The sequence below is a fragment of the Leptodactylus fuscus genome, chromosome 2 (genome assembly GCF_031893055.1).
Source record: "Leptodactylus fuscus isolate aLepFus1 chromosome 2, aLepFus1.hap2, whole genome shotgun sequence".
NCBI classification, from domain to species: domain Eukaryota; kingdom Metazoa; phylum Chordata; class Amphibia; order Anura; family Leptodactylidae; genus Leptodactylus; species Leptodactylus fuscus.
Window position 1 is genome coordinate 170,976,547 of NC_134266.1, and position 25,083 is coordinate 171,001,629.

The following is a 25,083-nucleotide window of genomic DNA, read 5'->3' on the forward strand; positions in this document are numbered from 1 at the left end:
TATGGTGACCTCCATGCGGGTGCACTTAGCAGCACTGTAAGTGACCGTCTGCTTCACCTCAAGTGTGAGAAGGAGCGCCATCGCAAGTCCTTCCTTCCAACTCCGACCAGGCTGTATAATCTACATCAGACCAAGCGAAGATCACTCCGCACAGAAAGCAATGTTTATGACTTCTTTCTTCTTCTGTTCCTTAGCTGTTATGGACTCCTAGTATATCTTCTCCTCTCAGCATATGTGTGTCTATGTCTGTAATATATTACTGTGTATTATCCTGTATCTGTATTACTATGCTGCTGTAACATACTGAAATTTCCCCACTATGGGACTATTAAAGGATTATCTTATGTCAGGGTCCCATACACAGGTCCATGATAACACAAAGGCATGTTTATGGGGCTATTATAATATAATGGGCTAGTGTGTTAGCTGTGAAAAACACAGCTAGCACAGTGACCATGCACATGTTTAAAGGGGTTGTCCCATGAAAAGCATCCTATCTATACTGCTAGTTTATGTGGATATAAGACTTTTACTAAATACATTGCTTTATCAAAACTGCTTTGTTTGGCCACTATCTTAATTTATTCACGTCATTGTTGACACTGCGTTTCTATGGCCACTGGGCTTATTTGCTCATGTCACAAGTGACCTAACTGCCTGCTTTCAGTGGGGGAGGGAGGGCTTGACAAGCAACGTAGCTCCTCAGATAGGGGAGGGAGGAGGTGAGAGCTCCGGGATTACTGTGCTGTCTATCTTCAGCTTTTCCACTTATCAGCCGGTTTAATTGAATTTGGCTGATAAGGGCTGAGATAAGGAGACCTTTACCGCTTTATGTAATGCAAGCTGACTCAAACCCAGCTCTGCTATATCAGCTTCTACATCAGCTTCATACTGTGGTAATGCATTTACAACCAATCCCTCATTACTGACTGTAAACCTAGCAGATAGCAGAGCAAGTGAAACCCTGCCCACCAATGTGCCGAGAAATCTAGTAAGTGAAGAGAGCACAGAGCTGCAGGCTGCAGAACAAGAGTTATGGGAATACCCCTTTAAGTGCATGGCGCCTAATATGCACAAGATCAGTGGCCTCCAATAATGTCAGTGATTTCTATGCCATTCTGGGTGACTAATGTAAGTGCTGTTAAGTTTTATATTGTCATTGAGTAATTCAGCTGACTGGCTGACTTTTAAGAGGCTTATAATAATACTTAGTTTTAGCTGCCTCCTAGTAAAAAGACAGCAGTGCTTATTAGGCCAGCCCTGCTAAGGTGCAAGTCTAACAGAAGCTAATATTATAGTAATTTACTGGTTAGGCTTCAAGAAACAAAGTTTCTCAACACTAATATCACCCATATGAATAAAAAGTTTCTTTAACCAATTATACCACCTTAAAGAGGACCTTTCATCAGATTGGGCACAGGCAGTTCTATATACTGCTGGAAAGCTGACAGTGCGCTGAATTCACTGTCGGCTTTCCCGATCTGTGCCCCGGGTAAAGCGCTATTGGTCCCGGTACCGTAGCGCTTTACAGTCAGAAGGGCATTTCTGACAGTTAGCCAGGGACGCCGTTCTGCCCAGCAGCGCCTATCGCGCTGTACAGTGTGAGAGGGGAAGAACGCCCCCTCCCTCTGCTCACACAGCTCGTCCATAGACGAGTATTATCAGGAGAGGGAGGGGGCGTTCCTCCCCGCTCACACTCTACAGCGTGATAGGCGCTGCTGGGCAGAAGGGCGTCCCTGGCTAACTGTCAGAAACGCCCTTCTGACTGTAAAGCGCTACGGTACCGGGACCAATAGCGCTTTACCCGAGACACAGATCGGGAAAGCCGACAGTGCGCTGAATTCAGCGCACTGTCAGCTTTCCTGCAGTATATAGAACTGCCTGTGCCCAATCTGATGAAAGGTCCTCTTTAAAGGGATTCTACCACTAAACCAACATTTTTTCTAATTACCACGTCAGAATAGCCTTAAGAAATGTTATTCGTCTCCTACCTTGCTCAGTCGCCTCCAGTCCGCCGTTCCGTACAAATACCAATTTTTACTGGAATGCAAATGAGTTCTCTCGCAGCAATGGGGGCAGGCCCCATTGGTGCCAGAGAACTGTCTCCAGCAACGCCTCCATCTTCAGCTGCATCCTCCCCTTCTCTCGTCGTCTTCCATCTGGGTCAGAATGCGACGCCTGTGCAGTTGGCTCTGCCAGTGAGACACCAGCAGAGCCGAGTGTGCATGCCGGCCGGCAGCCATTTTTGGGAGGCCGCTCTTGCTCTTATAGTTCAATACAGGAGCGGCCTCCCAAAAATGGCCGCCGGCCGGCATGCGCACTCGGCTCTGCTGGTGTCTCACTGGCAGAGCCAACTGCACAGGCGTCGCATTCTGACCCAATCGGAAGACAGAAGAGGTGGTTGCAATTCTCTGGCAGCAATGGGGACGCCCCCATTACCGTTTGAGCGCTGGGGCCTGCCCCCATTGCTGCAAGAGAACTCATTTGCATACCGGTAAAAAACAGTATTTCTACGGAACGGCGGGCCTGAGGCTGTTAGGAGTATTTAGGTTCATTGCTTTCTTTCCTGGTTGGTTAGTCTGTCCTCCCATTTGCACCTGGGAGGAGTGGTCTCTACTCGGTATTTAAACCCATGCCTCCCATGGTTCTGTGCTGAGTGTCGCTTTTACAGAGCTAGGCCTTAGCAGGAGGAGTAGGTGGTTATCTTGGATAGAGGAAGTTCCGTGGTTGATTTTTGGGAGGTTTGGGTGAACGAGTTGGTTAGTGTGTTTTCCCTTCTGTGTTCACCAATCCTCCCTCTGTGTATAATTGACTGTGTGAGTGAATTGCCTTATCCTTTGATTTCTACTCAGTTTCCCTGTGTTTGTTTCCTAGTGTATTGTTCCTTCCCATATTGGTTTGGGGAATTCCTTTCCTACATGTTTCCTGTGTGCTGCTTGTGTTGTTAGTCAGCGCACACCCTTGTCAGTCCCTGTCAGTAGCAGCTTCACTTGTTCGTTAGGGGTGACCCCCTTTAGTCTCCAGTCCCTAGAGATCTTATAGGGCATTCCTTCTCCCCCTTCCCTCTAGGCCTACGGTGTCAGTGAGAGAGGAGCTGTCGGGGTCAGGCTTAGCCTGAGAACAGCCGACCTACACCCGTGAGGCAGGGACCGGGTTAGCTAGTGGGAGTAGTGCAGGGCGAGATTCCCTACTGCTATCCCTTAGCCCCGTTGCAGCTACCAGGACTGACATAACAGAGGCGACTGAGCAAGGTAGAAGACAAATAGCCTTTCTTAAGGCTATTCTGACGTGGTAAATAGAAAAAATGTTGGTTTAGTGGTAGAATCCCTTTAACATCAGCCATACACTTTATATTTTTGTGAGCTGAACAACAGCTATTGCTCCCAGCCCCTCTATACGCATAAACGCTCAGGTCCACTGAACATGCTTATGTATTGAATAGGGAAGGGGTAAGAAGGGCACAGGTACACTTCTGTAGCAGCACTCTATGTTCAATACAGCTTTAATGATATAATGGCACACAAAGCAACATACTTTTTGAAAATGAAAAGTCAACCATATCGTGCAAATATATAACCCCCAAGAGGAGGATCAAGAAGCATCAAATATGTTTTAGGTTTGCACCTTCTGCTGCCAACTTGGTACTTCATTGGAAGAAGACAAGAAAACAATAATGAATAATAGGCATAACTAACTAAACAGCCGATTCCTAAAAGCCTCCACTTCTGTATCTTTGAGGCTGGGAAAGAGGCCAACATGAAAACTCAGCAGTAAACAAATAATTGAAAAGACAGAGGAGAGGGAACATTGTGCTCATTGATCGGAACAATATCCACTAGGTCTTTTCTGTTTAAAGGGGCTCTATCATTGGGATAAGTCATTTTTAACTAATCACATCCTTGTATAGCCTTTAGAAAAGCTATTCCACACCTACCTTTTGTATGTTAATAGACTCAGTGGTTTTTGAATGAGCCCATTTTTATTCATATGCTAGTTAGCTTCCAGCCAGCAAAGGAAGTTCTCAGCCAGAACTCCTCTCTGCTATTCTCCCCTATCTGTGTGTGCAAACAGGTAGCAGGAAGTCAGCAGCAGCAGCCCGTGCTGTACACATACATAGGAAACAATAGCAAAGAGGAGTGCACGATGAGACTTCCAGGATGCACCAAGAGGCTAATTAGCATATGAATAAAAATGGTCTCATTCAAAAAACACTGAGGCAGTTTACATACTAAAGGTAGGTGCGGAATAGCCTTTCTAAAGGCTATGCAACAATGTGCTTAGCTAAAAATGACTTTTCCAGTTTCATGTCCCCTCTAGTTTCCCTCAGTTTAAACCGGGGCACCAGGAGTGGGACATAATGCTGCGGGGCAGTTGCAGGGGAACATTATAATGTGGGGACATATAATGTATGGGTGACTGTAGGAGGATTATACTTTGTGGGGGCACATGGAAAGATAATTGGGAATGGGTGGAGTCAACATAGAAGTGGGTGGAGCTAAATTTGCCATGGCGCATTCCTCTAGAATAGTTTTAATTTCTTATGCGGCCCCATGGGAAAATTAATTGCCCACCCCTGCTCTAAGGCATTACATCCTCAATGTATATAATTTTGCATTTAAAATCAGAGATCGAATGGAAGTTAATTAAGCAAGTGTGCTTGGATATTTCATTAATCCCATTAATTCTCCAACTTAAGCCATTCTGAACCCAGCCTTAGGCTTTGGAAACTACCGTAACACAGGCTTGATAAAATTGAATGCCTTACCTTTCAGTCTCAGAAAATATGTCTTCTTGTCTCCACCTTGAATAGACTGAAGTATGCAATTATATGGATAATTGATATCATCCTTACTTATATTTCTTAAGTGCAGTTCAGTAATCAGAATCAAATCTGGGGAATTTCTTTAAAAAAAAAAAAAAACATTAGCAAAACATAAATGTGTTATATTAAAAGGTTAAAGCATGCCTCATAAATGAATAGTATAAGTAAATATAAGAAATGTTGTAATATATGTTATTAAACAAATGTGTTTCCTTCTCTATTTATTAGACTGTCCTCCTTCTCATCACTCAGAACGTTTATTCATGTAGAATCGGTCTTATACAGTCTAGTCTATGGAGAGGGGCGGGAAGACTGATGGTTGATTTATTGCCTCATTTTGTGCAATGATAGAGTCTTATCTTCAAACTTGAGCAGCATTAGAAGAGCTCCCTGACTCACAGAATGGCAGAGGGCAGCAGCTGCAGCTATTTGTTTGTATGTTCCAGCCACCCTTTCCTCCCTCTCCCCTCTCCATAGATTTCTATGTAAAAAGTAGCTCAGCCTGATAAATGGACATTATAACGTCTGTTACTCCATTATAAGTTAAGTGGATCCTTTAGGATTTATTGCAAAATGGACTGCAATGAAACACATATGTCCTTTGTCACATGTCTGTCAAATTTTGTTATTTAAGAACATGTTTTCTTTCTTACATCAGCTCTGTGTGCAACGTACAGTTAACTTGGATTGCACAATACAATGGGTGAGATCTGTCCAAGAATGTGACAAAAATAATGTCTGCCAATATTTATCAGCATAGTCATGTGAATAAGCAAAATGTCTATGATGTGTCAGTGTTCGGTTTACATGCTAACTGTTCTACCCTTGGATAGCAAACAGACATGAACAACACTTATGCAAGTGGTCCCTAAGGAGTACAATATCTGTAGTGCTACTGTAAATTGTTTGCATTGAATGTGCATTGTTATACACATACATATATCAGCAAAAGTCAGTAAACAGCAGCTGTATTGCACTCGAATGGTACCCATTTTCACTGATCCTTCATATATTGCAGTTTATGGAGGGATCCATGAAAACAGATAAAAATAGAACATGACCTATATGACCTCATTATTGTATAAAATGGTTGATGTATAAGTAAGCTGGCATGATGCATTGAATTTATAATTCTCTTTCAATATCTTCAAGTGACAAATGGTGTTTTATAACGTTTCAATACTTTAGGCCCCACCCAGCCCTTGGTGGTCCTTATAGCATAGCAGGGACTCCTATAGGGCAACCCTATCTCCTCACACAGGTGCCAGGGCTCCTTACAGCTAAGCAGGGAATCCTACAGAGCAGAGACCTGAGCAGAAACCCTACCAGCAGCTACAGATCACCAGTTGTACGTGAAAGGATTTTGTAAAAACTTGAATTAAAACCAGAACTAGATTTTGAATAATGTGATGGTATATAGAGATATCTATTCGCCAGAACAATTAAAGTTATTAAATTAAAGCAAATTATTCTAAGGAATTACTAAACATTTAACATTATGAAGTCAATTATAATAAACCCATTTTTGTAATACACTTTGTTTACCGAACATCACAATACGTATTTGGTATTGCCATAACCATAACAAACCATACAATATAGTGAATATAATATATATAGCAATTGCCAAAAGGCATAAATAAAAATGTGTATAGGAAAAAGACAATTCTCCAGCACAAAAAAATGAATAAAATTTAACTTTTACTACATATTTTTTAAAAAACATATACAAAAATTTTTTTGGATCCATACAAATAAAAACAAACTAGCTTACGCGTTTCGGGATGAAGAATAGACTCCCTTAGTCATAGCTCAACAGCAGTGTCCAACAATGCCGGTTTTATATGCTACCAGAAAACTCATTAAACAATTAGTTAATTAAATAATTAGATACAAACGATTTAGGTGGTTGTGCTCCACTATTTTGTTTCTTCTATATAAATAAAATGGCACACTTGCTATTTGAAATGCAGGACTGGCTCAATATTAAAGCATAGAGAATCATGATATTACACGTTGTATCAGTACTTACATTTTGACCATGCATGTTGTGGTACTATTTGGAGTACAATGATTCACAATGTCTTTAGGGTCATCGACCATACTCTTATTTGTTTGTACCCAGTAAAGTTGTGCAAACATTTTTCTAATAACTGAAGCTTCACATCTTATGGTAAGATTTCCTCCTAAAAAATAAAATCGATACAAAACAACATTCAGCTTTCACTCAATGTATTATTGCACAGATCTGAAAAATTGAGCTTTGGGAACGATTAAGCAGGATTCTTCTGTTGTTTGGCTGCCCACATAGTATTTATATGTGTTAGAAAATGGCAGCATTCAAACCCAGAAAATTCTCTATCCAGATCTAATGTAGGTAAATTGGACATTGATTATTGGGACAAGTTCTATTGGTTTCCGAGGTACAACTTTTAGAAGCAAAGGATTTTAGAATAAGGGCCCTATTAGATGAGAAGATTTTGCAGACAATTATCAAGAACAAATGCCCATACAAACCCTCATTCTGATAAATCAGCTTGTCTAATAGTGTTTGGTTGATTTTGGCAGGGAAAAAATAATCATTGTTTGCTGGTACCATAGAAACCTGTATAACAAGCGTTCTGCTGCCGGCTTACAATGACAGTACATGCCGGGGGAACATTCGCTTTAGCACTTATGTAATAGGCTGAGTGAGTACAGAACGTTTTGTATTGATCAGTGCATGTTATAAAAATATATTCTCATTAATAGGGCCCAAGCCCCATTAGTACCTAAAGTTTAGCATGACAACTGCTAAAGAGACCATCAGTCAACCCATAGTTATCAGCCCTGATACAACCACTTATATGATGAGCAGACACCACACTTTCCCCAATGGAGCACCAGGCAGCTGCCACTCTGTGAACCTCTTGTCCTAGACCTGATTCACTCAAGTACCCAGATCAGTTCCAAGGCTCTAAAGCAGCTAGTGCAAAGAACTAATACATTCCTTTTATGACTTCATCCATTTTACTGAAAAAAAGTTGTTCATCCTTTAGTTGTTCATCCTTTAGGTTTTTTCGGAGGAACAAAGTATTCAGTAAACACAAGAGGTAACAACAAAAGGTTTATTGATAAAAGATGATAGAAGATTTGCTACTGTTTTCCGCCACGAGGGGCCCTGGCTCATTTTTATTGATGATCTATCCTCGGAATAGATCATTAATAAGACATCAGTGAATCCCCACTGATCAGCTGTATGAGGGGGCCATGGTGCCTGTTTATCATGCTGTCTGATTATAGTGACTTTGTCATGTATTTATAGTCTAGTCACACAGACATGTATTGGACGAGGCTGTAGCTACATGACATGGCTGCTATGAAATGAATGACACTGCGTGAACAGAGAAGGGGTCACGTTGCTTAAACAGGTACCACGGTTCATTCAAACAGCTGATCTTGGGGGTCCCAGGTATTGGAACCCCACTAAACTTTTTTTTACCTTTTAATTAGAAAACATCTTGAGCATTTTTAATAAGGGGTACATTATTTAAAGGGGGGTACATGGAAATTATTCATTTAAAGATACACTTGGGGGTATTATTTATTATGGGGGGTTCTATTATATATTTTATAACTGAGGGTAGCAGCAGGATGGTTGTGCAGGTGACAATAATATGGATCAGGTGCCTGGGAAAGTAAGGACCCAAAGATGTCTGCACTGCAAACTTTACAGAGACTGGAAGAAGTGGTCATGGCGGTCCAGATGGAAGAGACGGGAAATGTGAACAATTAGTCAGAGACGTCACTGGTAAGTCACTAATGTTTCTGGCCTGTATATTCCACTATAGACCACTATACAGTCAATGTATATTGATAATAGTGGTATACCTACGTTGGGGCACACTTGGGACATGTTCGCCCCTACATCTGTGTTGAACCCCTAGCTATGACTCTGGGTGCACTGTTCCTCGATGTCTTTTTCTTTTGTATTTCTGTTGCCAAACTTGCCAGCAACCGTGAGTCAGAATGCCCCATTGACATCGTTATGATGCCAGACATGGACATTCCATTTAAATGTAAACCGTGAGACTTCTTATCCTAAGATCATTTTCACAACCTAAAACATGGTACATACCAATTTCTACTTCAAATTTTGTTTCATTCTCAACACCAATGATCCGTGGTTTGATATGTTCTCTATGACCTATAACAAATAAAAAAATGTATACTATTAGTATAATACAAACACTTTTTTATCCAACATGTAATTGAACAATTGCAAGCATAATATTGATAATGAATATTGTGGCTTTTAACAGAAAAATAATTTTTACTGCATTGTTATGGGAAAAGGTTATTTGACAGTGGCTCTCTCTAGTGTAAAGGCAAACAGTGGCATACATTGCCCAAAGGACCTCAGAGTCAGACTCGACCCTATTTCATACAGTGACACATACTGGCCTGGAATATACTAAAATGACAATGTGACTGTGTGGATATATTGAGCATGCAGTACTGAAATGTAATGTAATTGCAACCTTTGCTAATATATCCTGATTTTGCCCAAAGCTAGTTATGTACACAGGAACTCTACACCCAAACTTCTGCAATTGGTTAACCCTTTCACTGCCAGGCACGTAGCTATACGTGCTCCCAAGGTGGCAGTTCAGTAGCCGAGGACGTAGTTACTACGTCCTCCCTACTAATGCCGATATCTCTGGACTGCATCAACATATCTTGATGCTTTAAAATGCATTTTATAGAAGAGAATCTCATGTTTAAAATGATACCAGGGACTTGATGATTGTACTTACAGTCTTGGAGCGATTCACTGTTGAAAACACTATTTGTCATTGAGATCCAACTGCAGATCTCAATTCCCGACAGCGTTTCAACAGTGAATCGCTCCAAAACCGTAAGTATAATCATCAAGTTCCTGATACAGTTTTAATGATGGGATTCTCCTCTTTAAAATGCAATTGAAAGAATCAAGATATGTTGATGCAGTCCAAAGATATAGAGCTCCAAAGTGTCCCCCCCCTCCTGTCTAAGCAAGCAATTTGCAAACTTTAACAGGAAAGGGAGAGGGACACCAGCAGTTCAGAAGAGAGAGAGAGACAGAGAAACAATCAGACTCTGTACATACCCTGTATGTGACAGCAGAAGGGGGGTGGCAGGGACTCTATTGTCCCTAGTAACCCTTCTCCTGCCAATCAGAGAACTTACTATACATTTGTCTCTGATTGTCACATACAGGTATAATGTAATTCCCCCCTGAGCTTTACTAGTGGGGTATTCTTATGTTATACCTCCTGAACATAACCAGGAAGTTTATTGGCGTTGTGACCCAGACGTTTACCATTGTCCAGGTCGCAGCGCCCCCCAAAAAAGTCGCACCAAACACTTACACAACATATACATAAAGTCGCAAATAAAGTTTACATTTCACCCAATCCCTGTCCTGTCTATACCTGAGCTTTCTACAGTAAAATACGTCTCTAGTGATATCCGTTACACGCTAAAATAATAGTAATAACAATTATCACTAGAGATGAACGTATAGTTTGCTAAAATTTTTATAGGGGGATGGAAAATAACATTTTTATGTAAAGTCCTACTTCATTTGCATGCGCAAAATGGGATGGCGCATTTCTGCGATTTGGGCGATTCTTTAACACCCGCCCCTGTAAATATATACATGTGTGGTATGTATGAACTCCTCACATATTGCAGTTTTATGTACAGTACATTATGTTTGCAGAAAGGGATTGCTTGAGCCGCACTTTAGTGGCAAATTTGAATTTTTGCGCAATTTTTGCTAGCAATCTCTGTTTGCCGCAAAGTTGAATGAAGGTGGTTGTATATATGAACTATTAAATTGTGTTTTTATATACGGTATGCTGTGTACTCTGAAAAAAGTTAGATTTTGGTATCACAGTCACCGTTTGGTAGGTGCAGTATAGCTTTTTAACATATTAGTGAACAACAGCAAAATCCTGCTTGTCTTCTGTATTCGTGTTTTAGGGAGTCTGAGCTCTTGTTGTAGTTGATGTTTGCAGTACATATAGTATATTTACACATTGTATACACCATAAGCTATTATTTTAAAAGTATTTTGTATATGAATGTGAGATTGAACATGAGTTTTAGGTGCAAATATGTGTTTTAGCGTATTTTTTCAAAAAATTATTTGTGTTGGTTGCAAAGTTGCATGAAGGTGGATGTGGCTATCGATGACCCATTAAGATATTTGTAATCTTCAGGTTGTCTACTTTCAAAAAATATATAGGGTTTAGGGGTTCACTTACTTTTCATGGTGTGTAATCCCTACATTTTATAGGATGATACTTTTTTAACATTTTCAGCTTCAAAGCAGATTTTTGTTCCTTCCAGTTCTAGCGATTTTCTGAAGACACGTGCATGCAGGTTCAGGCCATAGTGATATGTATGAACTCTGCACATGTTGAACTCTTATTTTTAGGAGGTTTGTGCATTTAATTTTTTGTTTGGTTTCCGCTTTTAACAACTAATATACATTTATTTGCATTTTTTCATAAAACATTCACTTTAAATCAAAATTGCATGAAGGTGCCTGTTCATATACAGTACCAAGTGGCATTCTGACAATGCTGCAGGTGTCTACTTTAAGAAAATCTATAGGTATGGGGGCGTTGGATGCTTTTTTAATGTTGCAATTTAGGTTTGATTTGTTCATCTCAAAACTGTGAAAATTGCTCTGGCTACTGGAGGTGCAAAATTTCCAGAGACCCTTGGCAGCGAAAAGGTTAAACTGCTGCAACGTGATATCTTGCTACATGTTTTTTGCAATGACTTATTTACTTTTTGTTGTTTTCTGTAGTAAGATATTACGCTGCAGCAGTTTAACCAATTGTAGAAATTCGGATTACATCTGCACATTCATTTTTATATATTATTTATTAAGGAATTGGTGGAGGGTTTACAGAGTAGAATCTCAATGTTTGTAGAGGATACTAAGCTCTGTAAAGTAGTCAACCCCAAGGAGGACAGTGTAATATTACAGAGTGGGGTTAAGGGGATATTGTCACTCCTTAGGGAGAGACCACCATATAGGTGTGTGGAGACTTATTAAGCCTTTAGCACTCCACTTCGCAAAGGACCATGGGAAGAATATGCAAATCTGTCTTCCATGATGTAATTAGGAAGTCAGTTGCTGCCTCAGTATTGCAAACCAATAGAGGGTGCTCACTGGAATGTGCAAGCCTGTCTTCCCTGATGTAGTTAGGAAGACAGAACTCCAGTGAAATAACCCAATAAAGGGTTATTTCACTATAAACCCAATATTTCACTGGAGTTCTGTCTTCCTAACTACATCAGGGAAGACAGGCTTGCACATTCCAGTGAGCGCCCTCTATTGGTTTGCAATACTGAGGCAGCAACTGACTTTCTAATTACATCATGGAAGACAGATTTGCATATTCTTCCCATAGTCCTTTGCGAAGTGGAGTGCTAAAGGCTTAATAAGTCTCCACACACCTATATGGTGATTTCTCCCTAAGGAGTGACAATATCCCCTTAACCCTGTCTAAGCCTCTCACCTCTACCAGGTTACAGTCCTCTCTACATCGAGCTGATGAGATGCAAGTACATCGAAACGGCCGTCCTCAATTGAGAGACTATACCTGGTAATAATCCCAGCGTCATTGCAAAACAAAAGCCTTTTGGAAGGTCGAGCATGATGCTAAAGGGAGCAGCCTTTATTGGGTTGTTTCACTGGAGTTCTGTCTTCCTAACTACATCAGGGAAGACAGGCTTGCACATTCCAGTGAGCGCCCTCTATTGGTTTGCAATACTGAGGCAGCGACTGACATCCTAATTACATCATGGAAGACAGATTTGCATATTCTTCCCAGAGTGGGGTTAGGGAAGCTGGATGCTTGGGCACAGAAATTAGTTTTAATAGGGATAAATGTATTTAAAGTTAGGCCCCTGGGACATGGAAACAAGTGCTACAGGTATACATTAAATAATAAAACATGGGTATATTACTGTCAAAAGACTTGGGGATATTAGAGGACAGTAAGCTTAGCGACCAGTGACAGGCAGCTGCTGCTAAAGCAAATAAAATCAAGGACTGCATTAAGACAGGAATAGAAGCTATTGACAAAGATATAGTTTTGCTCCTATACAAATCCTTGGTCAGGCCACAAATACTGTGAACAGATTTGGGCATATGATGTATGTATCTGAACTGGAGAAGAGGGCAACAAAATGACATATTAGAGTATAAAAACAGATTTGGTTATCACATTTGCGATTGTTCAGTAATGTACAAATATATGAATGGACAGTACAGAGATCTTTGCAATGGTATCTTTATATCGAGGCCTGTAACTGTGATAAGGAGGCATCCTTTATGTCTAGAGGAAAAACAAAGTTTTACCACAGACATAAGCAGGACTTCTTTATAGTAAGAGTGGAGAAACTATGGAACTCATTGCCATATGATGTGGTGATGACTGATACCTTATACACAGTCCAGCCATATTATTGTGACCACCGCCTACTTTTGACATCAACGTTAAATAACCAATCACAGAAGGCACGTGTCATCAGCCATCTGGGTGCAGTCATCATTGTGGAAAGCACGATGGATCAACACAAGTATGCATCTATCCTTGCGGACCATGTTCACCCCTACATGTGAATTGTTTTTCCTCAGGATGATGGCATCCACCAGCAGGACAATATGACGTGTCATAAAGCTCAGAGTGTACGTGTGTGGTTCGAGGAGCACCAGGATGAGTTTACTGTACTCCATTGGCCAGAAAATTCCCCGGACTTGGACCCAATCGAGAATCTGTGGGACTCCTTGATCGGGTTGTTCGCACCATGGATGCTCAACCGTGTAACCTAGCGCAGCTGGCCATGGCACTGGAGTCGGCATGGCTCAACTTCCAAGTGATCATCATCACAACATCCCCTCTCTTCCTGCACGTCTCCCAGTGGTCCACTCTGTGAAAGGTTGTTATTCTGGATTTTGATAGTTGGTCACATTAATTTGACTGGACTTTGTACAAGTTCCAGATGAGCCTGGACGCCTTTCATAAAAGTAAGAATATCAGTTTTCAGAAAGTTTTGGGATAGGAGGTTGATCCACAGACTGTATATGTTTTTTGGGGGGGTTTGCCTTCCCCTGGAACAACGTTGTAGGCTTATAGATTGGATGTGATAGACTTCTGCCTTTTTCAAACCTTATCTACTACATTACTATGAACGTTGGGATTGTTTGACTGAGACATCTTCATCACATTCTGTGTAACTTACCAGCCAAATGTATGTTTAACATTTCATATCTAAGACCCCAAGTCTCATTATTTTTGGACTTTAACACTTGGATGCTGCTGTGGGCAGGGAATTTATTTAGATCCTCTTTAGGATTTCTTACCTTTTGTACTTTTTATCCTATCAGGTATGTTGGTTATCGGGTACTCCTTTATTGGCGCTTTAAATATGAAAGAGTTAGAGAAAAAGTATTAGCAATACTAAGGACTGCCTAGTCAGTAATCTTTATGTTACAGATTCTATGATGGCTATTCAGATAAATGCAATGTTTTGCTTGACATCATATTCTCCATAATTTTGTGAAATAAATAATTACAATAATTCTATCATTATTTTCATTATATTAACAGCCTATATTAACAATTCTATCATTGTTTTAAATATATATTAACAGTCTAAGTTATTCTAGTGAAAAACCACTAAAACAGATAGGCGTAGAGGACCTGTTTGCATAAGGAAATACTTACAAATTTGCAGGTCCATTTATATGAAAGAAGTTGTTTGGGCAGAAAACAAATTGAGTTCTCTATGGTACATTCAGAGAAATGAAACTGTTACGGAAAAGGTTAGTAACCATTTGAGAACCCATTGTGTTACCAACCCAGTTTGACTCTTGGTCACCTCTGACGCTGGGTTCACACTAGCGTTCGGTGTCCGTAGTCAGGTTTTCATTTTCTGCCAGCAGAAGATGGAAACCTGGCAGACCAGGTCCGGCCGTGAGCGTTTTAAACTCTCTGCGGCTAAACCGTTTTTTTTTTAAACGGACACAAAGTCCTGCATGTCCGACTTTGTGTTAGGTTTAGAAAAACTCAGTCTGTGCACAGCAAATAACACTGTGTCTGTTAATTACATAACTACTATTCTGCCTTTTTTAAAAAATTTTCCGCTCTGCAGGATTCACATGTAGTATGCATTTCTCTCTGAGTTGGTATGTGTAAACTTGCTGACATACACTTCACAAAGTAAGTAGAGGAAAATCTGCTCCATAACTGTCTTTCTTCTACTCTGAAACATCCCCAGGGCCATGTAGAACATACATGAAGAACTAACGTACTGATGTTAATAAAATATTTTGGCTGTGATAGCTCCCATATAGCAGATCTCATTAAACCTGTGTTTTTGCTGTTCTAGCTGTCTCCCTCTTTTCACTCTCCTCTGTTTCAATTGACCTGCAGTCTGACTGGAGACAGATATAGCAGAATTGTAAGAGTGAAGGTCAGTTGAGCAGACAAAGGAGTAGCAATGTAACAGCCTTATAAGCAGAAACGTGAAGTATTTTCCTCTAATAAGATATATTACAAAGTTTCTTATAATCATCTGTAATATTGAGTTTTGCAAAATTTGTTGAAATACTAGTGACCATTTACAGGAGATGATAGGTATGTTTTAAAGAATTGATGCTAGCTAGGGGCAACTTATTTGCATACATTATGAAGTCTTGAATGTTATATTGTGAGGTAAGGTTGGATTACCTTTTACTATAAGCAATTTCTTCCCACATACACTGTAGTTTTCACTATTGAACTTCTGAGTAATAACGTATGTGTATACAGCTGAGTCCGATTGCTGTACAGAGGTAAATGAGACTTGACTTGTATTCTTCATGTACTCTGTACAGTTCTAAAAAACAAACAATTATCTTTAATCAAAATGATTGTTAATATGGGGAATACATTATAATGTAATCTTACTTAAAGGGGTATTCCAGTTACTTTCTATCTACAAGCTGTCTGATCAGTGGGGTCATATGTGCCTCTTATGAATGGAGGGGCAGGTTTACATGGGAGCTGCTGCTCTGTTCATATCTATGCTACTGATGGAGAAAGTGAAGTACAGTGCACCTAGGATCTGCAGCTCTATTTATAAGGGGCATATGGGACCCCCACATGAATTGATTGGCAGAGAAAATCTACAATTACCAAAATACAGCTTTATGGAGATTCAAGACAGCCTCATAAAAACTACATTAGGGAGTTGACATTTAACAGATTTTCTGATCTATTCTGAGGCATTGTGCTAAATATAACATATACTTTTAAAGGGGTTGCCTCCCTTATTAATCCTTCTGGACCGGAAATCGGAAATCTCCAATCTACTGTGATTGATGGAGAAAGGTGTGGGTAGCCACACATTTCTTTTGCAGTAATGTTACAAATATTGTATTAGAAGCTGCCCTTTAACATAAGAATTACTGAGTATTACAGATATGAGTTACACTTTCCATTGGCCCTTAGCTCTGGTTCATGCAGTAGGTATAAGGCAACAAGTATGTTTGAATTTGGGAATTTGGACTGTGAGCCACACTGGAGTCAGTGTTGTGGAATATATACAGGAACAGAAATACCCCTAGTATGCCCAGAATCTTCTATGTGACAAGTGGGCTATGGAATATAGAGTGGTGTAGGTAAGTACAAGTATTTCTACATATATAGTCTGCCTGTGATGGTGAATTCCTGCCTGGGGTGTACAAATGATACTCTGCGGTGGCCAGCTTTTCATCGCAACACACGTCCCACCATTCAATCTAATGAAGAAGCAATGCCAAGGAGGTTGGTGTGTGTGTGTGGGAAGGGGGGCCACATGTTGACTGAACGAGTTGGGCAGGGTAATAAATTCACCTATACAAGGGATCATGGCTTTTGGCTAGGAAGCAGTGAGCTGGGCGGCTTCATATAGATCAGCAATAGAGGATGATGGTGGAACATAGAGAACCAGAATTACAACAGGTTTGCTGTTAGTCCATGCCTGAATGAACACATAATGACCATCAGGATCTTTCTTTGTGACCCCCAGCTCCCATCTGACTAATCTATGAATTAAAGGGGCTCTATCATTGGGAAAAGTCATTTCTAGTTAAGCACATACTTGCATAGCCTTTATAAAGGCTATTCCACATCTACCTTTTGTATATAAATTTCCTCAGTAGTTTTTGTATAAGTCTGTTTTTATTCATATGCTAATTAGCCTCCTCCGTGCACCTGCAAGTGTCCCTGTGCACCCTCTCTGCTATTCTCTGTATGTATGAGAGCAGAGAGGCTGCTGTGCTGATGATTCATCTCCCTGCTCTCATACACAAAGAGAATAGCAGACACAGACACTTCCGATGCACAGAAAAGGCTAATTAGCATATGGATAAAAGACTTATTCAAAAACTACTGAGGCAATTTACATACAAAAAGGTAGGTGTTGAATAGCCTTTCTAAAGGCTGTGCATGTATGTGCTTAGTTAAAAATGACTTTTGCCAATGATAGAGCACCATTAAGAGGTTGAACCCTCTAAAGTAAATGGCATGTGTTGAATGGTGTAACCACTTAATCCAAGATTTGTTCAAAAATCTGACAGATGTGGCGGTAAAATTGGTTTCCTAGAGACAGGTCAATTTGCTGATGTCTAAAGTAGGCAAAAAACATTTTAATTGCAAACTTCTACTATGCCCCTCAAAGACATAAGTGTCAATTACATATAATATACAGCGAAAAAGTACAATTGAAAGAACTGTAATCTAGGCTACAGCAAATAATTTATACTGCTCACCTTCCTTCTCCATATACAATGTAAGGAAAACTCAATACTTGTTGACTAAGACAAAACCTATGAAATCAGCACTAAATTGGGCTTTTCCTCTCCTGGGAGTCACCACTAGGACTGAATGCACCGCCAGGCTCCGTGTGTAACTGCTGTTTTAGTAGTCTGCCTCTCTGTTGTTCAAGTCTCCCAATGGACCCCAACAACGGAGAGCCAGCGCAAGTGTGAACCTTGTGTAACAGAGATATTACAGAAGCCTCAAGTTATCACACTTATAATGGAAGGACATGTCATGCACAGACTAGGACATCATTCAGACATTGCATGTAGATGAACGAATACATCCACAGAGATCAGCCAGAGAGAGTACACGGAAGGACAAATATGTAAATATAAGCAAAAATGGTGGAAGGAATGCCTATCCATGTGGGAACAAGAAACAGAAGGATTACATGTCCATACAGAAACAAGGAACAGAAGGACAGTGTGTCCATACAGCAACAGATGCCTACATGGCAGAATCCAAAAGGTCAAACATCAGGAGCAGAAAATCCAAACCTGGCAGACAAAAAACATAGTTCAGTCAAGGCAGAAAGAAGAATTTGAATTCAAACAGAGACTAAGATAAATTCAGACTTCGCAGACACAACAACTTGTATCCAAACAGGACTAGAACATATATAGTCCGTATTTTTCGGACTATAAGACGCACTGGACTATAAGACGCACCTAGGTTTTAGAGGAGGAAAATAGGGAAAAAAATTTTTGAAGCAAAAACTGGTAAAATATTTAATATATGGGAGTTGTAGTTTTGCAACAGCTGAAAGGCCACATTGACAGGTGACCCTGCAGCTGTACGGGGACGCATAGAGTGTTTTTTTTTTTGCGGGGCCAGATGTAATTTTTAGTTATACCATTTTGGGGAATATCTATTGCTTAGATCACCTTGTATTGAAAAAAAACCCGGCGGTTTATGACATATGATTTTCTAAGGAGTGATTTAGAACTTTTATTTCATATTTTTATTATATATTTTTAAAGCTTTTTTTTTTTTTTTTTTTTTTACTATTTTATTTCCCCCCCCCGGGGGCTTGAACCTGCGGTCACTTGATTGCAAGTCCCATAGACGGCAATACAACTGTATTGCCGTCTATGGGACATTCTGTATATTAGTATTACGGCTGGTCCTAGACCCAGCCGCAATACTAATATAGCAGTGACAGGCCTGGGAGCCTCATTAGGCTCCCAGCTGTCACCCGAACAGGTCGGCTCCTGCGATATCGCCGCGCAGGAGCCGGCCTGCAACTTCACAGGTACGGGGCCGGTGGGGACCGGCCCCGGGGGAGAAGGGGCCACCGATACAGACTACAGACCCGGCATCCGCTGTACTAGAGAGGCGGACGCCGGCGAGGGATAGACGCTGGCACAGGTGCCAGGGCCTGAGACATCGCTGCGCTCCTCTGCCCTGCATGAAGCCAGCGGCGGGGGGACGGAGGAGCGGAATAGCATCACTCCTCCCGCTGCTGGCTTCATGCAGGGCAGAGGAGCGTAGCGATGTCTCAGGCCCCGGCACTTGCATCTATCCTTGCCGGCATCCGCCTCTCTAGTACAGCGGGTGCCAGGCGCCACATTCGGACTATAAAACGCACCCTTCTTTTCCCCAAAATTTGGGGGGAAAAAAGTGCGTCTTATAGTCCGAAAAATACGGTAGTTCAGATATGGCAGGCAGAGACTACATTAAACAAAACAACAGCATACATGCGTGAAAAATAGATTCCTAACCAGGAAAGTGAAATTATTGCTCAGCCAAGGTGTGGCTAGAGAAGCAGATGTAAATACAGACAGAAAGGGATTAGCAGAATGAAGGAACAGATGAAAGCACCAATTCCCAAAGAAAGCCACAGGAACCCATACAAAGGTAGCAAGACAACAAGGTCTGCTCAGAAAGGCAGTAGCATGGCAAGCGCAGAATGCCAACACTGCAGATCATAGTGAGGTTTTGCTGACCTGGACTCAACTGTACATCTCCATAGGCAACTATCATAATAATAAGAATTCACATAAAGCACATGTACGGAAGTCACAGGATCACTACCTGTTTTCCAGACTTGCAGACCTGCAGCTTTACTTTTCTTCAAGAGGCACAAAGTTTAATACTAGCAGTACAAAGCTTCAGTCTCTCAGTACAGGAACACAGTGATGGTTACAATATCTCACAGTCTCACAAACATAACCCATGCAGTTCATGGTTGAAGATGTTTTACCTAAACCATGCCTCTGAATGCCTACTTATGTTTGTTGCATTTTACACTAGTTTAAAGAGGACCTTTCATCAGATCGGGCACATGCAGTTTTATATACTGCTGGAAAGCTGACAGTGCGCTGAATTCAGTGCACTATTGGCTTTCCCGATCTGTGCCCGGTGTAAAGCGCTATCGGTCCCGGTAAAGTAGCGCTTTACAGTCAGAAGAGCGTTTCTGACACTTAGCCAGCGACGCCCTTCTGCCCAGCAGCGCCTATCGCACCCTCCCTCTGCTCACAGTGCTCGTCCATAGACGAGTATTATCAGGAGAGGGAGGGAGGAGTTCCTCCCCAGTCTTAGAGCACAGAACGATAGGCGCTGCTGGGCAGAAGGGTGTCCCTGGCTAAGTGTCAGAAACGCCCTTCTGACACTAAAGCGCTATGGTACCGGGACCGATAGCGCTTTACACTGGGCACAGATCGGGAAAGCCGACAGTGCGCTGAATTCAGCGCACTGTCAGCTTTCCAGCAGTATATAAAACTGCATGTGCCCGATCTGATGAAAGGTCCTCTTTAACCCACCTATATTAGGCTACCAATACACTCCTGTTTAATAGGGAAGAAATTTCATGAACTGGTACATTACAACAGTACCATCCTATTACAGCACCATACTCAAATTCAGTGAGTTCTTCAGAATGACCCGTTCTTTCACAATAACGTGTGAAGCGCATGGCGGTACAGTGGCTAGCACTCTTGCCCATGATGTCTACAGTAGTTTTGGTGTGTTTGGCTTTGGTCCTAGGTCGTTTGCATGTTCTCTTTGTTTTTGTGTGATTTTTCTCCCACATGTCAAAGATATACTGATAGATGAATTGGCTACCCATAATACACCAGACCCTTGTGGGGATGGGCATGTGGTAGCCACTGACAATACTCCCTATGCTTTGAGTCCCTTGTGTGAAAAAAGCGTGTTGAACATGTTTGTCTTTGTCATGGCTATGTGCTGAATTTTATACACCTGTGGCAATGGGACTGAATGAAACATCTGCATTTCTAAGAGCTGTATCCCAATACTTTTGTCCATATCACTATTATACTCAGCTTGAGGAGTGGATTTGCGCCACTTGTTTTCTTATTGGTTGTCGGGCCATTGAAAAGGCCCAGTTGACGCTGCTGAAAGGCCTGGATAGGTTGCAGCTGGAAGATGTGAGGAGAAGTGACATTGAGGACCCTGCATCCCTGCGCATGCGTCTAGCTGTAGTCTCAGAGTCACAGGTTGAAGACAATTGCTTTGGAACTATGAACTACATATAATTATTATTACACTATGCCATAAATAATAATGTACATACCTTATACCAACTTATGGAGTAGTTGGAGGCTTTATATAAATCAGGTATAGTTATTGTTACAGGTTCTCCCAAAACTTTTATCAACAATTCTGCTGAAGAGGAATCATTACAATATGGAGTGATCTTCTCTTTCATTGTGAAATTATTTACTTCAGAAGTTCTGTTCTGTCTAGCAAAAGAAAACATTATTAAGTGAAGGCATCTTCCCCCATATTTAGCGATGTAAATCAAATATGTTTACATTGTATAGCATAGCTATAGTGCTGTGAAAAAAAACGCTTATGTGTATTTCCCTCTAATTCACAGAAGTTTTTAAGTAATGGCGCAAAAGGATATAGAGACTGGGTAGAACAGTCAAAACTGGCAATGTACATTGTAAATAGCAGGGGTATATCATTACTTAAGTACCTACAACACCCATAAAAAATGCATTTGCCTATGCAGAACCTCTATTATTCGTGTGTGTGGTAGAAGTATATATTTTGTTGGGGGAGGAGGGGGAAAAAAAACAAAAAAACTCATTTTCATCATATATTTTTATATTTTTCATCTTTAATACTTTTATTTATTTATTTTTGTAATGGTGACAACAGTGGCCAATCCCAATTTTATTTTGTCACTTTATTGACAATAAACATACAGTAGTTGTTATTAGTATAACCTAATGCTTGTTCTGCTGTTGATTTACACTCACCGGCCACTTTATAAGGTACACCTGTCCAACTGCTCGTTAACACTTAATTTCTAATCAGCCAATCACATGGCGGCAACTCAGTGCATTTAGGCATGTAGACATGGTCAAGACAATCTCCTGCAGTTCAAACCGAGCATCAGTATGGGGAAGAAAGGTGATTTGAGTGCCTTTGAACGTGGCATGGTTGTTGGTGCCAGAAGGGCTGGTCTGAGTATTTCAGAAACTGCTGATCTACTGGGATTTTCACGCACAACCATCTCTAGGGTTTACAGAGAATGGTCCGAAAAAGAAAAAACATCCAGTGAGCGGCAGTTCTGTGGGTGGAAATGCGTTGTTGATGCCAGAGGTCAGAGGAGAATGGCCAGACTGGTTCGAGCTGATAGAAAGGCAACAGTGACTCAAATAGCCACCTGTTACAACCAAGGTAGCCAGAAGAGCATCTCTGAACGCACAGTACGTCGAACTTTGAGGCAGATGGGCTACAGCAGCAGAAGACCACACCGGGTGCCACTCCTTTCAGCTAAGAACAGGAAACTGAGGCTACAATTTGCACAAGCTCATCGAAATTGGACAATTGAAGATTGGAAAAACGTTGCCTGGTCTGATGAGTCTCGATTTCTGCTGCGACATTCGGATGGTAGGGTCAGAATTTGGCGTCAACAACATGAAAGCATGGATCCATCCTGCCTTGTATCAACGGTTCAGGCTGGTGGTGGTGGTGTCATGGTGTGGGGAATATTTTCTTGGCACTCTTTGGGTCCCTTGGTACCAATTGAGCATCGTTGCAACGCCAAAGCCTACCTGAGTATTGTTGCTGACCATGTCCATCCCTTTATGACCACAATGTACCCAACATCTGATGGCTACTTTCAGCAGCATAATGCGCCATGTCATAAAGCTGGAATCATCTCAGACTGGTTTCTTGAACATGACAATGAGTTCACTGTACTCCAATGGCCTCCACAGTCACCAGATCTCAATCTAATAGAGCATCTTTGGGATGTGGTGGAACGGGAGATTCGCATCATGGATGTGCAGCCGACAAATCTGCGGCAACTGTGTGATGCCATCATGTCAATATGGACCAAAATCTCTGAGGAATGCTTCCAGCACCTTGTTGAATCTATGCCACGAAGAATTGAGGCAGATCTGAAGGCAAAAGGGGGTCCAACCCGTTACTAGCATGGTGTACCTAATAAAGTGGCCGGTGAGTGTATATACCGCTAGAAAGCTGACAGTGTGCTGAATGGCATTCTTGACAGTCTAGCTGGTCAGTGAGGAATGCCCCCACTGCAGTACTGTCCATAGCTCTGTACCGTCTGAGTTGGCGTTCTTTACCGTCCAGCAATGATGCTAAGCGGTGAAGATGAAGAACTCCTCCCCTGGCTGTACTCGGCCATAGCCTTGCACTGTCAGAGGGGGCGTTCCCCAGTATAAGTCTATGGATGAGTACAGTCAGGGGAGGCATTTTACAGAGTTCAGCGTTATCGTTGGGTGGTAAGGAACGTTCCCCTTGACAGTATAAAGCTATGGACAATTATTGTCGGGGGGGGGGGGGGGTGTTCCTCACAGTCCAGCTAGACTGGCACGAATGCCATTCTGACAGTGGGCTGAGATCAGTAACGGCACTGATATCTCCAGCCCCTTGGCACATAACAGGAAAGCCTACAGTGCGCTGAATTCAGTGCACTGTCGTCTTCCTAGCGGTATATAAAACTGCATGTGCTCGAGGACATGAAAGGACCTCTATAAGATAACAAATGGTTCACTTACTGTGATGTACAGAAATATTGCACTGAGAGATCATCCAAAATATTTTCTTGATTGAAATGTAGGCTGCTGTTCCTAGCACAATGAAAAATACAACCCTTGTCCTCAAAAGAACTTGGATAAGCTATAAAAAAAAATACAGGTAGACAGTAGTGCAAAAGGTAAAATACAAGTATATATTTGTACAGATGTAGCATAGTTTAAGTAAACACTTGCAGCTCTCTCTTCAATGGCTTTTGTTGTGTGATATGTTGCAGCTATCAGATTATAGAGTTAAGTTATCAGAGTGCTACATCCGTGTACAAAAACACACAATATATATATGCAGAAAAAACAATCCAGTCTATCAGCAACTTGTGTGAATGGAAAATGTCCTTTTATTGGAAAAAGCAGTAGACCACGTATCGGTCCACACTGGGACCAATATGTGGTGTACTGCTTTTTCCAATAAAAGGACATTTTCCATCCATACAAGTTGCTGACAGACCGGATTGTTTTTTTCTATTGCAAACCCTCTTGCCTGGAGAGGGGTTTCTGTCGTGCAATTTGTGGGATAATCCCCAGATTTGCTGGTGCTGCTGCAATTACTTTTCTTTGATATATATATATATATAGTTGCGATGTATGATATGATATATAATGACAACCAAAGTCATCATGAGTATTAGTGACTACAGGTAACGTTAACGATCTACCCCTACATAACATTGTTTTAAGCTCCACATGGGAATTATTACTATATCACAAGCGTCATCTTCAGAGCATAGAGCACTTTTCTCTCAGCTAGTTTCAGTATAAAACCAACGTAAACCCAATGGACTATAGAAGCAAGCGCACGAGAAAAAGGCGCTCGTGGCTTGGGGGAATGCCCAGGGTGCACGGAGAGGCTCTTTTACATATCGGTTTTACCGATATGTAATAAAAACAGGGGGTGGAGGTCTTTTCAAAAACAAGTAGCAACACCTGAATGGCCTTTCTAAAGGCTATTCAGGCATACGAATATCACAAATCACGTTATTCCAATGATAAAGCCACTTTAAATCCACCACAATGTGTGGTTCTATATACCGCTAGAAAGCAGACAGTGCGCTTTCCCAAAATGTGCCTCAGTGGTGGAGATATTGGTACAGTTAAATTCAGCACCAATATCTCCCCTGTCAGAAGGACATTCCTCATAGCCTAGTGTCTGACAAACGCCTCGTGTCTGTACTCAGCCTTGAACTGTCGCCAGAGGGGCGTTCCTACCTCCCTGACATGACGCTGAGCTCTGAGGAATGCTCAGGAGACATATTGGTGCTGACCTTACCGGCACTGACATCTCCAGCTCCGGAGCACATACCGGGAAAGCCGACAGTGCGCTGAATTGAAC

At 41.4% G+C, this 25,083-nt stretch overlaps 1 protein-coding gene across 1 annotated transcript in view; it reads right to left on the reverse strand.

Annotated features, from left to right (window-relative positions):
- The window catches only part of LOC142196190 (interleukin-18 receptor 1-like), a gene marked incomplete at its 5' end in the record, with an annotated part of 31,719 nt that extends 7,952 nt beyond the window's left edge, over nucleotides 1-23,767 (reverse strand). Inside the window, 7 exons of the mRNA XM_075266409.1 lie at nucleotides 4,766-4,902; nucleotides 6,855-7,008; nucleotides 8,940-9,008; nucleotides 14,232-14,288; nucleotides 15,601-15,748; nucleotides 21,251-21,419; nucleotides 23,718-23,767. Of these exons, the coding sequence (XP_075122510.1) occupies nucleotides 4,766-4,902; nucleotides 6,855-7,008; nucleotides 8,940-9,008; nucleotides 14,232-14,288; nucleotides 15,601-15,748; nucleotides 21,251-21,419; nucleotides 23,718-23,767 (784 nt within the window). The remainder of the gene's footprint in view (nucleotides 1-4,765; nucleotides 4,903-6,854; nucleotides 7,009-8,939; nucleotides 9,009-14,231; nucleotides 14,289-15,600; nucleotides 15,749-21,250; nucleotides 21,420-23,717) is intronic.
- Between the last annotated feature and the right edge of the window lie 1,316 nt (nucleotides 23,768-25,083).